Source organism: Epinephelus fuscoguttatus, linkage group LG20 (assembly GCF_011397635.1).
Source record: "Epinephelus fuscoguttatus linkage group LG20, E.fuscoguttatus.final_Chr_v1".
NCBI lineage: Eukaryota > Metazoa > Chordata > Actinopteri > Perciformes > Serranidae > Epinephelus > Epinephelus fuscoguttatus.
This window is the reverse complement of record NC_064771.1, coordinates 10,335,579-10,348,791: the sequence shown is the minus strand read 5'-3', so window position 1 is coordinate 10,348,791 and position 13,213 is coordinate 10,335,579. Positions and strand designations below refer to the sequence as shown.

General features: G+C 44.1%; 1 protein-coding gene across 1 annotated transcript; it reads left to right on the top strand.

Moving 5' to 3' along the window:
- The first annotated feature begins 5,722 nt into the window (after nt 1–5,722).
- Nucleotides 5,723–7,427, top strand: LOC125881255 (voltage-dependent T-type calcium channel subunit alpha-1G-like). The gene is made up of 2 exons (XM_049564341.1): nt 5,723–6,476; nt 7,067–7,427. The coding sequence occupies exon 2, from the start codon at nt 7,074–7,076 to the stop codon at nt 7,425–7,427; it is 354 nt and encodes a 117-aa protein (XP_049420298.1). The 5' UTR covers nt 5,723–6,476; nt 7,067–7,073.
- Nucleotides 7,428–13,213: the final 5,786 nt, after the last annotated feature.

Below are 13,213 nucleotides of genomic sequence, written 5' to 3'. Positions count from 1 at the left end.
AAGCCAAACATGCTGAAATACAACCATTAAATGTCCTGTGGCACCTTTGGGAGTTTAAACAAACAATTCTGATTATCGTGACATTGATTCTCCAAAACTGATATTGATCTCACGAACCCTAAATTCAAATTAAGTGAGCATGTTGTAATAGTTAAGCATGAGAGAGCACTGTTGTTTGTTTGATATTAAATCTGACTAAAACCCTTGCATCTTCTTCACTGCATCACTTTAAAAAAAAGAAGTAGAGGTCTGCTTCAAATTCTCTTTTAATGGATTGTGACCTCCTGTGCATTGCTGGATTGTTGCTGCTGGTTTTTCGTCATGACAACAGCAGTAATAGTTTGTTTTTAATGTCTGTGTGTGACAGGATGAAGAGAATGGACTCCTTATTTGGGTGTGGGGCTGCAGATGGAACTCTAGGCCTGTATGCAGCAGAGGTAAAGTATTGAGTGACTGGAGAGCCTCCTGTCTTGTCGTGTCAAAGGTTAACTGTAAGGACAATATTGAAGCAAGGAGACATGGGATGATTACATGATCAATATAGTAATAGCCTTTTCTTGACAGTCCCTCACTCCCAGAGTGTGTAGGGGGGGGGGACTAATGGTGGTTCAATAAAATGAATAAAGTGAAATACACCTACACACGTCAGTGCAGCATTGTATGATAATCAGTGATTATCAGGTATCAGATATTTGAAATAGCACTCAGTTTATAGTTAGATGAAAACGGTAATGTATAAATACAGTATAAAGCCCCATCTAAGGAGAGGTCTGGGATTCTGCCTGCAAAAGACCATATAACCAAAAGATCAATGACAATGGGAAACATAAGCAAGCTCTGATTTCATTTGAAGTTTTGTAAATTAAGAGTTTCCTGAAGATGGCGCAACAATAGATGTCAGGCAGTTATCATAGTACATTTCATCCTGTGGGTACCATGAGCGTCTGTAACAAATTGCTTGAACCATTATGAGATAATTTACAGGTTATTATTATTGCTGGTGTACAAACATTTTGGTGGAAGATTGTGCTTAAGGAGAGGTCAGACGTTTACCATAAAAATTAACGGCGTTTTTATATAAAGTATGACTGATTTGTACAGTGCCCGAGTACGATCCCCCCCCTCCCCTCTTCGCTGCCCCTCAGCTTTTATATAAGAATACTGTGTTGTAACGGAGTACACTTGCTTTATTATGTATGTGGCATTTGTTTATATGGTTGCAACAGTGTAGAAAAGAGCGCTGATTTCAAGATCCCAATGTAGCGGACCTTTGCATTGGCTAGCCTGAGTGTCAGACTGAAGCTCCCAGAACCTTCAGTCTGACATGGCTTCCATTGAAGGCGATTTACAAGGGGGAGGGAATTTGATTTTTCCCTAACCAATCATTAGAGATCAACGACTCACCCAGAATCTGACGTCATTAGTATCCATGCCTCGGGGGTGCCGAAAACAAGCGAGCATTGCCTGTTTAAAATGTCTCCGTCGTTGTGCACGCCCAGCTGCATCGCCGTTAAATTCAGTTTAGCAGCTTCCTTAATTTGGTCCTCCATTAACGCGAGTAGTGGCGAAATACCTCGATAGCATCGTTAATGTGGTCTGTAGGATCTGTAGCGGTCGCCATTGTTGCTATCCTCACCAGTTACCCACCGGTGCACAGCTTGACATCAGCGTGGCGCTGATTGGCTAATCGCTAGACCCGCCCCCACCCCCGGCGTTCATTGGTCCTTCCATCATTTGGACGAGATAAATCGCAAATTCATTGCAGTATGCCAGACCAGAGATGCAAACCTACTCAGTTGAGTGGGCAGGGACTATGGTCTGGAACCAGGCTACATTATGGCTACTATTGCTCATATTTTGGCGACAATGTCAAGAACAACCCTCTCTCCTGCCTTACTACTTCAGCACCCACTGTCGTGCGGTTCAGAAAATGAGAACAGCACATGCTGGAGGAGACTGGCAGTACTAAGAAATGCATTTCAGGGTTAAATGTAAAAAAAACTTTTTTCACTCGCTTGGTTGGGGCAAGTCGGTCCGATATCTACTTGCCAGTTTTGTTAATTTTTACTTGCCCCTATCCACATTGTTTTATTTTTCAGTGGTTATCAAATAAAAACTCAGACCAAAGTAATTTTTCATGTTTAAGCTTGAAGTAAATAACAAACAACCCTGTTTTATCCACACTGCTCTCAAACTTGAGGCAAATGGCACAATTCATACTTGGAGTTTCACTCCCATCCTCTAATGCCACCCATAACTACTGTTTGCAGGATAACTGAAATACTTGCTTGTGCTTCATCTCATAAACTGTTTCTTTTTTACCTGTTGCCATTTTCTCACAACTGCCTAATGAAACTCTCAACAGAGATGGAAAGGATGTGAGATTGTTCACTTCTTAGCCACTTCCATCATTCATTCATTCATTTTCCGTTACCACTTATCCAGGTCCCCAATGTATCACAGGGCTGACACATAGAAACAGACAACCATTCACTCACATTCACATTCACACCTACGGACAATTTAGAGTTACCAATTAACCTGTATGTCTTTGGACTGTGGGAGGAAGCTGGAGTACCCAGAGAAAACCTATGGTGACATGGGGAGAACATGCAAACTCTGCACAGGGCTCCCACACCCTGGATTCGAACCAGGAACCCTCTTGCTGTGAGGCGACAGTGCTCACCAATGCATCACTGTGCTGCCTACTTCCAGCATCAAAAATAATATTTAATTTTTTTACCACTTGCCTGACTGGGCAAGTTGGTGTTAGATTTACTGGTCCAACATGGCATTTTACTTGCTCGGCTAATCGGGCAGTCCTTATTGTTAAGCTCTACCTTTGCAACTCTACTCATCAGCTGCTACTCGTGGTAAACAGCAGTCCATCCTTTGTGTTTTGGTACAGTTGGTTTTCACACCTGATATGAACTGTGCCTGGACCAAAATATTAGGCAAGGAGAAATGTTTGACCTGTTGATGGGAAGACAAAAGGAGATCATCTTTAGGGAGCTGTGTATGACCGCAGTGTATGGCAGTGTCGCACTGTCCATTCTTTTCTTAGGCACACACATTTCTCGAGGGATCAGAAGTCTCCATATTGCTAAATAGATCAGAGTCTCCTGTCGACTGAAGCCACTGATTTTTTGCAACCTCCTCAGTAGCCTATCAGGCTTTCTCTGTCAGTAAGGTCTGTCATTGCAGTCTGATGAAGGTGAGCAGTAACATATGAACTGTGCGTCTGTGTGTATAAACAGTGCTGCTGGTCAGGATGCCTGCAGAGCAGCCACGAGAGAAAGTTTCCCCCGGAGAGCTGAGATCACTCACTCTGATAAATCGGGGTCTTTGCTCGGGCTGGCCAGCACTAGCAAACATCATTCATCAACCACTCATAAACTCTCGCCTTGGGAAGTGTTCATAGGCACTCAGTGTTGAATCGCCAATGCTTTATTCCATTTTATGAATAATAGATACATAATTGTATTGCTTATTATTAATGAATGTTGCATTTGTACTTTAAGGTGTGCTTTACTCAGAACCTGGTCTTAATTGTGTTCTGCTTTTTCTCTTATGTATTCAGAACTGTGCCTCAGTCCTGCCTAATAGCTACAAGCAGTGCTGGATCAATATGTTTTAATGGATACTCTGTTGAGATAGTACACTATTAAGTAATCAGTCCAAACAAGGTGTATTGACAGATGCTGTAAAGAGTCGTGCTCTTACTTTTTCTCTCCTTGTCTCTTCCCCCTGTGCGCACATGCAGGTTTTTTTCAATCAAGTGTGTACATGTGATTCTCGGCCTTTATGCTTTCACCATGTGTAAACAGCCCAGGTGATGAATGTCTGCTGCTGCACATAGGCGCTAGCCGTGACAGATGCTATGAAAAAGAAATTGGTCCTCCTCATTGATTTGCTCCAGCTCTGAAATCAATGATCATACACTGTAATGAAAATAAAGTATGGCGCTGCTATGTGCTGAGAGTGTATGCATGTGTGTATTGCGCCAGGCTTGTAGAAACCTCAGAATCCATAAGATTGAGTTGCAACAGGGGACAGCATTTTAATTCAGACACTTAAAAACTACAAGTATCTGCTCTGCCCGAGGCTGTATTCCCAAAACCATCTGTAGGTATTGTGTGTGTGTGTGTGTGTGTGTGTGTGAGGCAGAAAAGCCTGGGGAAACGTCTTCCCCTAGTGGCCACCAGAATAAATGCCAGAACACTCCTCCAGGGCCTGGGGTCCCCAAATCTGGAAAAGAAAAAGAAAAAAAAAAATCCATTATTATAAATATAACATCTCATTTTTCTATGATTACATAAGTATGATGAATTTCTGTTTTTCCTTTACTTTTGTGAAATACCTCTAATGACTGAAAGCCAATACTAACTGTTCATTCTTTGCTAATTGGATTGTCTGGGAAAGGTGTTCCAAGACAGGTCCTTAAAGGGGCCTCCTGGGGTCTCTGAGGCGAATCTTGGGGCCCCCTCTGCACACTGTGGGATAGTTTTGGATCGTTAACTCCATAATTTGATTTGACCTGCCAGACATTTTGCTTAATAAGACAATTTATGAAAGCTGAATTCAATTGTTGCTCTTACTAAGAATTATTAGCTGATGAAAAACCCTAACCAGTAATTACAAAATATATTGGAGGTTTGAGGAGGGGGGTTCCCCACTGCATATAGATGAATAAAAAAAATGCTGTGCTACAAAAGGAAACCATGCACAGCCATCTGAATGTAAAAATAATCATTAATACACTCAATAAATTATTATCAATAATACTGGTTCTAGTATTACAGTGTATGGTTTGTCCAAGTGGTGTTGCCATACCCCAGCAGAGGCTGTTGCTCGAGCACTGTGGGTACAGCAGTGTCAAATTTTTGTCTGTGATCTTTATTTCATTACTTTCAAATATATTAAAAAAGTAGAATATTAAAATATAATACGAGTGTTATGCAGGCTGTCACCATTGACTTACAGTTTTTGTAAAGTGTTGGTAGCCTATGTCATAAAAAATCAAGTTATAGTGCATCATTTAAAAATAAGTTAGGGTACAATATGTCATAAAAAGTGTGTACTTTCTTGTTTCAAATTGGTTAAAATGGTCAGTTATTTGTTAAGTGTCCTAAAATTTGTCCGAGGCGGAATTCCCCCCCTGTAGAAGGTGTCATTTGAAAATGGCCCCCCGATGTTAAATAGATGATTACGGCCCTGGAAAAATCCGTTTTATTTATACATATATATGTGCAACAAATTTATCACATTCTGTCTTTAAGTTTTTGATTAACTCGGATCAGTATGTTTTTGCCCTAATGCTGAGGCAATAAATCACATATAGGCTATATATATTTTTATATATTCATAATATGTCAGTTGGAGTCACATTGCGCCATGTGGCAACTTTTCCTCTCAAATATTCCCCATAATAAAGCTCTGCACCAATCACACAGCAATACTGCTAAATGCCACCGCTCCCTCGCTTCTCATTGGCTGACAGTTGACAATAAGATTCCAGCTGTTTCCCCCCCTCCTCCCCGCTTCACAGTTTGGATCGACATCCAGCTCAGCCAATCAGGAGGAAGCGCCAACTCAGACCGCGCTGTGATTGGCGCAGAGTGTGCGCTCCCGTTGGGCGGGGAGTGAGAAGTTAGGATCCCCCATCCAGCTGTGTGAGCTGTGCTGATGGACGGAACCGACCGAATACAGTCTGGAGGAGACAAGAGTGAGAGCAGGAGCGCCCGGTCGTTCATGTGCGCAACAATGGAGAGGGGCGGTGTTTGTGGTATTTAGAAAATATCAAAGGTTTGTCTCTTTGACGCGTGTTTTGTGTTGAGCGGCAGGATGTGCAGCAGCATCTCCATGGATCTTTAAAAACACTGATGCGGGATATGCGCTGAAAACCGCCTGTGGATGCAACGAAAAGTACTGGATTCTTCAAATTGAAGGGGGAGAAGCAGCGGAGGAAAACGCGGGGAATCGAATAGATTTCTAATTTTCATTATTTCTCATTTTTTTGGGTTTGTCCATCAGCTCTGCGGAGGAGGAGGAGGGAATCATAAAGAAGTTTGCGCGCTGCCTTTTATATTTAACCTGAGGCTGCAAAAGTAGGCACACATCTCGCGGTTATTTTTGTTATCTCTAATCTAACGGGGGACGGTTATGAAGTGTTGCTGAGGCCCCTGGAGACGCTTGGACACCGGAGACCGGGGCCTGGGCGCACCGTGTCTGTTGAGACGGACCCGCGCAGCAGCAGCGCACCACCTGGAAACTATACGGTCCACCAGACGCACCAAACCCACAAGACCCTCTCCTTCTCTCCCTTCTCCCCCCTGCTCCTCTCTTCTTTATCTCTTCCCTCCGCGTCTCTCCTACCGGGTTTTTTCTTCAGGCTGGTGTGGACTTTATAGCCACGACAAAAACTGATCATGCGATGACTGAGCGCGCTTTGGGCACATCTACTGAGTCCATTACAGGTAATAAATAAATCGAGCGGAAAGATGCTCCAGCACTCATGTAGAAAATGAACTGCTGCACATCACTTCAGAATTAATGTATTGTTGATACCTTACTAATGAAGCTGAAGTTTTTTTGGAACTGTCGCAGGCTATTGTTGCTGATGAGGGAGAGATTTTGGCATTGTTTTTGATGAAAAGGAATGCGAGCCCTTCTTGAATTTTCGGAGGCTCACCAGGAGCTCCATTCTAATCACCAGCTCATGGCAACAAATACATACTTTGTCGATCTGTATCCATTAAAACAGTTTTGTATCATGTTAATTCTTTAAAAACAATTGAATGCAGTCATTTTTCGATGAGGTGTGCGCATATTTACCCAAATAATCCCCCCACCACCACTCTACTGTTGCCTTTTCCTACAATATTTAGATTTAATTGTGAGTATATGTGCAGCAGTGCATTTTTCACTATATGCAAAGTTGGTATTTATTTCAAAATAAAAATCAGCAGATTCAGGTTTTCTTGAATCTTAATGATGCGCTCTGCTCTGGCTGCTCACGCATTTCCATGGTTGTCAGCGAGATTTATCTTATCATATTTGCTCGCAGGAGGTGAATGATGGCCGAGGATGGGGGAAATCTCTCCGGGATCCCCGACGCCAGGGGCTCGGAGGGTCGTTCCTCTCTGCCGAGGACTTTCATCCGGCTCAACGACCTGTCCGGGGTCGGGACGGGAGGCGGGGAGCGCAGCGAGGCAGCGGCGGCGGCGGTGGAGCCGGCGTCCCCGGTGTCCCCAGCGCCCGACAGGATCTCTACAGCCGGGGACGAAGGGTCGGCGAGCGACGATGGGAGCCTGCCCTACCCCACCCTGGCCCCCGTGGTCTTCTTCTACCTGAAACAAACCACCAGGCCTCGGAGCTGGTGTCTCAAGATGGTCTGCAACCCATATCCTTTTGTACTTTTGAGATAGGAGTCTGCTCATGCGCGCATGCTTCCACCTGTGGCAGGTAAGAGAACACCTGCTGGGCTCTGCAGCTTTTCCAGATGACCTCAGGGATTAGTGAATGAGCACATGCCTTGGAATAAAAGAGTGAGCATTGCTTACACATACAGATTCTGATATATATCAGTGCGTGTGTGTGTATTGATCTGCTTTCCTATTCTGTGTATCCACATCAGTGAACAAGCTTCATGACCTAATATGAACAAAATGACCTGATCTGAGGAGTGTGTGTCTCAGGTGTGTGTACTGGTCTTATTGGAGCTGCATCACCTGACAGTGTGAGTGTGTGCGTGCGCGCATTCGTCCACGCTCTCCAGCTTTACTGTTTCCACGTCATGCTCTGATTCCTCTGAGCCGGTGTTGGCTACCGATCGATTATTCATAACGAGTGATGACAAGTTATCGACCCCATTCGGCTGGGCCTACAGCGAGGGACTGAGTGTTATAATTAGTTTATTGATACACACCTGGAGCGTCTGTTTATTGAGCGTTTGCGTTTCCTTCGGGGTGAACAGCGGTGGAAGGGTGGAGTCTTTTCAAGCCACAGAGCCCTTATTGAATCATTCCTGCCACTGAAGTGTGTTATTGATTCATAAGTGTACAGACCTGCACTGATTCAGTTCTCTGGGGAGGATGGGGTGCAGGAGGGGGAGAGAAAGGAGGCAATGGAGACTCTTCTCTGTCTCCCAGTGTCTCTCTTGGTGTGTAGGCAACGTGCATGTGTGTGTTAGACAGCTATGGGACGGAATGTTTCCTTGGCTTGTACTGCTCTGGTGCGCTCAGGCTTTGTTTCTTCTCATAGGTGCTGTGTGTGAATGTCATTCGGATTACCCCTGTTCCTTCCTCTCCTGTCTGCCTCCCTCCCACACCTCCTACTGCCTCCATCCATCCATCCCTTCTGCCTTGTCTGTTGCTTCATATCCTATCTCCCCCCTCTTTTCTTATTTGTTAGTGTTTTGACTGAGATGCTAAGCAAGCCTATCCTCCTCTTCCCCCCCCAGGAACGCTGTCCGTGATGCAGCTTGCCGCTCTTATACCGCCCCAACTTTATTTTCTTCTGCCATCCTTTCATCTTTCTTCCCCGTCTTTTTTTCTGCCTCTGTCTCCCAGTGATCACAGCTGATTTCCATGTCTGCAAATGTCAAATCTTTAAAGGTCTTACAAATAGACTTTTTTAGCAGCAGGGCACATGAGTCCCCTGTGGCTCCTCAGGGAGCAAAGGCGATCCTTGGTACTATTATCCAAGTCAGGGGTTCTCAAACATTTTCATTTCATGGACCCGCCCCCAATGGGACCCCCACATTTTGGCAGCACACAGGATCTTGACCCAAGATTGTATCTGGGACTGAAATTAGTTAGTTGGGAGGATTATTTGATTGTATCATTTCTCACCTACGTTCACTTTTCTTTACGTTGCTCAACTTTTTGTTAGTTCTCTCATTTATGTGATGGATTTCTGTTGGGGATGGTGTCACAGTTGTATTGCCACTAGGACTGTGTATAGGCAAGACTCTGATGATATATATACCATACAGGAGCTAAGATTTAATAATGCAATATACAGCATATTATTGCATATCGTATACTGATATTGTAAGCAAGGGGATTTAAAGAAAAACAACTAATTTCAAGAGCTAGTGGTGCGCCCTTTGTGACTCTGCCTGTTTCATCGGTCTGTGTTCATTGTGTTTATGCCAGCAATATTGTGGTACAATGAAGTTGAAAAGTCAAATGGCTAAAGATAGATGACAACACAAGATGTTGCACGCCAAGTCCATTTTTGGTATGTAAATTTGCATAGTGACTCAGACGCATTTTATTGTTCTATTTGTTGCAAAAATTTGCAGTTTGAGACAAAATGGGAAGACACTTTGGCTCCCTTGCTTCTCTCCAGTGGAGGTACGTCCCTGGTTGTTGCCACTCTCTCTTTGTGTCCTACATTTAGTACCACCACTACTTAAAGAGGCTGAGCTGTTCTCCCCTTCCACTCTTCACAATGTCCCTCTCTCTCTGTCAGTGTGTGGTCGTCATCAACTCTACAAACAACTCTTTCTAGGCTTTGACGGATGCCAAATTTTTTTTAAAATCTAACCAATACTTGAAATTTTAATGATGGCTGAGTCAGTGTGCAAACGTGTTTGACACAAAGTGATGTATTTATTTTTAAACGTGTGACAATTTTGGATGAAAAATACAGACTTGGTGTCCAATGGCTGTAGCGATATGTTGTGTAGATTTAACATGAGTTTTTGCAGACGTTGGGTTGTGTTCCATACTTCATGACTAAATGTTGTTATTTTGTATCAACATGATGTTGGCATGAGACATTTGGAAGACGCTGGATTTTGGTTACTTAACAACACAACTTAAAAACAACAAAATATCAGCGTCATTTGTTGTCCGTATTCTACGTCAAATTGACGTTAGCGTTCCTAACATGGAATTTCGATCACTCAATATCGCAACGTGAATTCAACCAAATTTAGGTAGGTCTATCTCATTTGTACGATCATTTTGCCCTTTGTGCGATGGATGATCAACAGTTCTAAGAACATATGACTTTCTTGCTGAATTGAGTGTTCTTTAAAATGTCAGAAAAAGGTTCAAACAATGCCAATCACAGCTTCCTAAAGCCTAAAGTGATGCATTTTCTCTTTGGCTAATAGTCCGAAACCAACAAGATTGAATTTACTATCCAACTCCTGGAATGAGGTAGGGCTGCTGATTCATTTTCTGCCCATCCATTAATTGTTTTAGCTGTAGCAACAACCAGTCAAATTGGCTCCATAATGTCAGTAATGCATTACAAAAATCTGACCCAGGATCTGCCGTGAGTGATCCAATCAAATGTCTGCTGAGACCTTGTGAGACAGCCGCTGTCTCCACTCAGAATCTCTCAGGAACTCTTCGTGATGTCTTTCCCGAATTCTATTCGGTGTGTGTGAGCCTGTTTTGTTATGCCTATTGTACTGAAACGCTCCAACCTGTCACCTTTTTGCTTACACACTAGGATGCACAGTGTATCATAGCCTGCATAATAAATGCTGACCTGAAGTCTGTTGCATCAGCTGTGGATGTATCTGCACCACGGACCATTGGCACAGATTCATATACGTTACAGACTCAGTTGTGGGTGAGCTGAAGTCGAGTTTGGCTGATCTTTTCAAGGCAAATTGGGTCTGCAGTTTGATATAGATCTGTTTGACAACGTTTTACAGATCTGGCTTTAAAATATTAATGAGGATTGGCAAGTATCGTAAAGACTTCTGGGTAATTTGTGATGATATATGCGTGCATACATGCATCCCCTGTGCCGTAAGGCTTGTATAAAGACATTCTCTGTTTTCTCGTTTGCCCTTTAATCCCTATCTGTACCAATTTAGAGAAAGGTCACTGCTTTTGTAATGCATTGTAACGTTACTGAGATCGATCTGTCCTCTGTGCTCCGCTGTTTAAATCTGTGTGTACACTGGTGCTTCGTGAGCAGATGTATCTTTGGCTATATTTTTAACTCTTCCTCTCTTGATCTGTGGCCCTCCTCTCTGCCACTGTCTCCCTCTCTTTCTCTTTCTCTTTGCTTTCTGGTTGGAGAATTAATCCTGCAGTGGTCTCTCCTTCTCCTGCTATAAATACATCCACAGCACACCACCAGCAGCAGCCAGCTCTGCCTCGGCTCTGATGCTCACACCGCTTCTTCTGTCTGATGCTGTAGACCAACAACACAGGAAAACCCGACTGATCTCTGGGCCAGAATCTATTCTAAACAGGCATATCCTCGGTAAGCCCTTGGCCTCAGGCGGCCTGCGGCCATTTTCAGCAGTCTGAAGTAATTAGGACCCCTGGATACTTGCTGAGGTATTTAGGGTCTAATTGAAGACCCCTGGGGTGTTCGCTCTGAGTGATGTTTTGCCCGGCACATTGCCTGTGTGAAATTCCCTCTGCTGGTTTTGCTAATGATTCCTGCAGAATCTGTGTATGATAGAGAGTGAGAGCTTTTGTGTGAGTGAGTGAGGGTTGTGTAAGCAGCACACACACATGCACACACTTCCACAGGACTCCCGTAGGTGTCTCCTCTCTGGAGCTGGACGTTGTGCCAAGACGGAGGAGGAGGAGGGGAGTTTGGGAACGCGTCCAGCGCCTCTCTATCCTTTGCTCACACACTGATTTAAGCAGAGGATTACACGGCCCCAGAACAGTGAGGGAGGACACCTGGCCAGGCTAGGTGTTTGTCATCGCGTTGAAATAGCCTCGATGGAAGACTGACAAAACCGCTCGCGCTCAAGGGAGTGGAGGGATTTTGGGCGAAATATGCTACTGATTTGTTTTTTCCTTCTGTTTCGCTCTCTCGCTCTGCATTTCAGCGGAGCCGGCTTTCACATTTGTTGCTCGTTGTTCTGATGCGCCTGTCAAATAATGGAAGCCGAAGCAAACACTTACTTAATCAGCAGAAAATGTCTCCTGCCCTCCCCGTCGCCTGTTCTCCCCTCACCCCTCCTCCTCCTCCTCCTCCTCCTTCTCCTCCTGCTCGCCTGCTTCTTTTTTCTCCCGGACCCCTCGCTTTTTCCTCCTCTGGAGTTAAAAGCCTCACGTTGGCTGGAGAGTGAGGAGGGTTGTGTGTGTGTGTGTGTGTGTGTGTGTGTGTGTGTGTGTGTGTGCCATCTCTGACAGCCTCCAAAACCAGTAGAAGAAGACGAAGAAAAAAGAGAGAGAACAGTTGGGGGAAAAAGGGAGAAAATAAAATAAAAACCGAGGCTCAGTTGGAGAGCCGAGTGGGATTTCAGAGAGCATTTTTTAAGAGGTGAAAAAGAAGGCCTGTACCCGCCATCAACTTCACTTTCATATTTTCTCCCTGTGCCCCCACCACCCCCCACCCCTGTTTGCCCCTTTCTTGGTTCCTCTGAGAATATCAGACATATCAAACTTCTTGCACTTTGAGAGTTTGATCCTCATTGCGAATTCTATCTGAACATCTCTCATAGGTGTGTGTGATCATGTGTCTGCATTTTAGAAGATGCATACTGTGTGTGTGTGTGTGTGTGTGTGTGTGTGTGTATGTACGTATGTGTGTGTATGTGTGCATTTTTCATCATCTCTGTCTGAACTGGATCTCTGTGTTCTCTTTTACTCACTTGGGTGCTGACATGAACTGTGCTTATGCACCAAAAGATTACGTTTGATGAAGTATTCACTTACTTAACCATGCAAGGCCTTTTTAGTGTGTGTGTGTGTGTGTGTGTGTGTATGTGTGTGTTGAAGTGTATATGGGGGTTGGGGAGCACTTTTTTCCTTTATTCATGCATCTCGCTGAGCATGTGATGTGACTTGCATGTATTTTGCATGTGAAGTACTTGCCGCAAGGGGTGCATATCTGTGTTGGTGTGTGTGTATGTGGTCTGTATTTTGCACAGACAATCATTTAACATATGCCTGGCTGTGATATTTAAAAGCAAGTTTTTATGTAAGACGCAACTCTTCAAATAGATGACTCAGCTGGCAGAGTAGCAATCAGAGGCCTTGTGAACGAGCTGATGACCAATCAGAGGCCTTGTGAACGAGCTGATGACCAATTAGAAGAACTAGTCAAAGGCTGCAGGTCATCAGCGAGTCGGCTTGGAACGTTACAGCTGAAAGTGTAGGAAAGGCTCACAGGGTAACCTTGGTATTTTCTAATCTGGACCCAGTTTCCCCATGAACAACAATTTTTTAAACTGGCCCAGTATTGAGAGACAAGGCTACAGCTAGCAGCCACGAAA

Coding starts and splice junctions, on each gene's coding strand:
- LOC125881255 (XM_049564341.1), top strand. CDS start 7,074: ATGATGGCCGAGGATGGGGGAAATCTCTCCGGGATCCCCGACGCCAGG.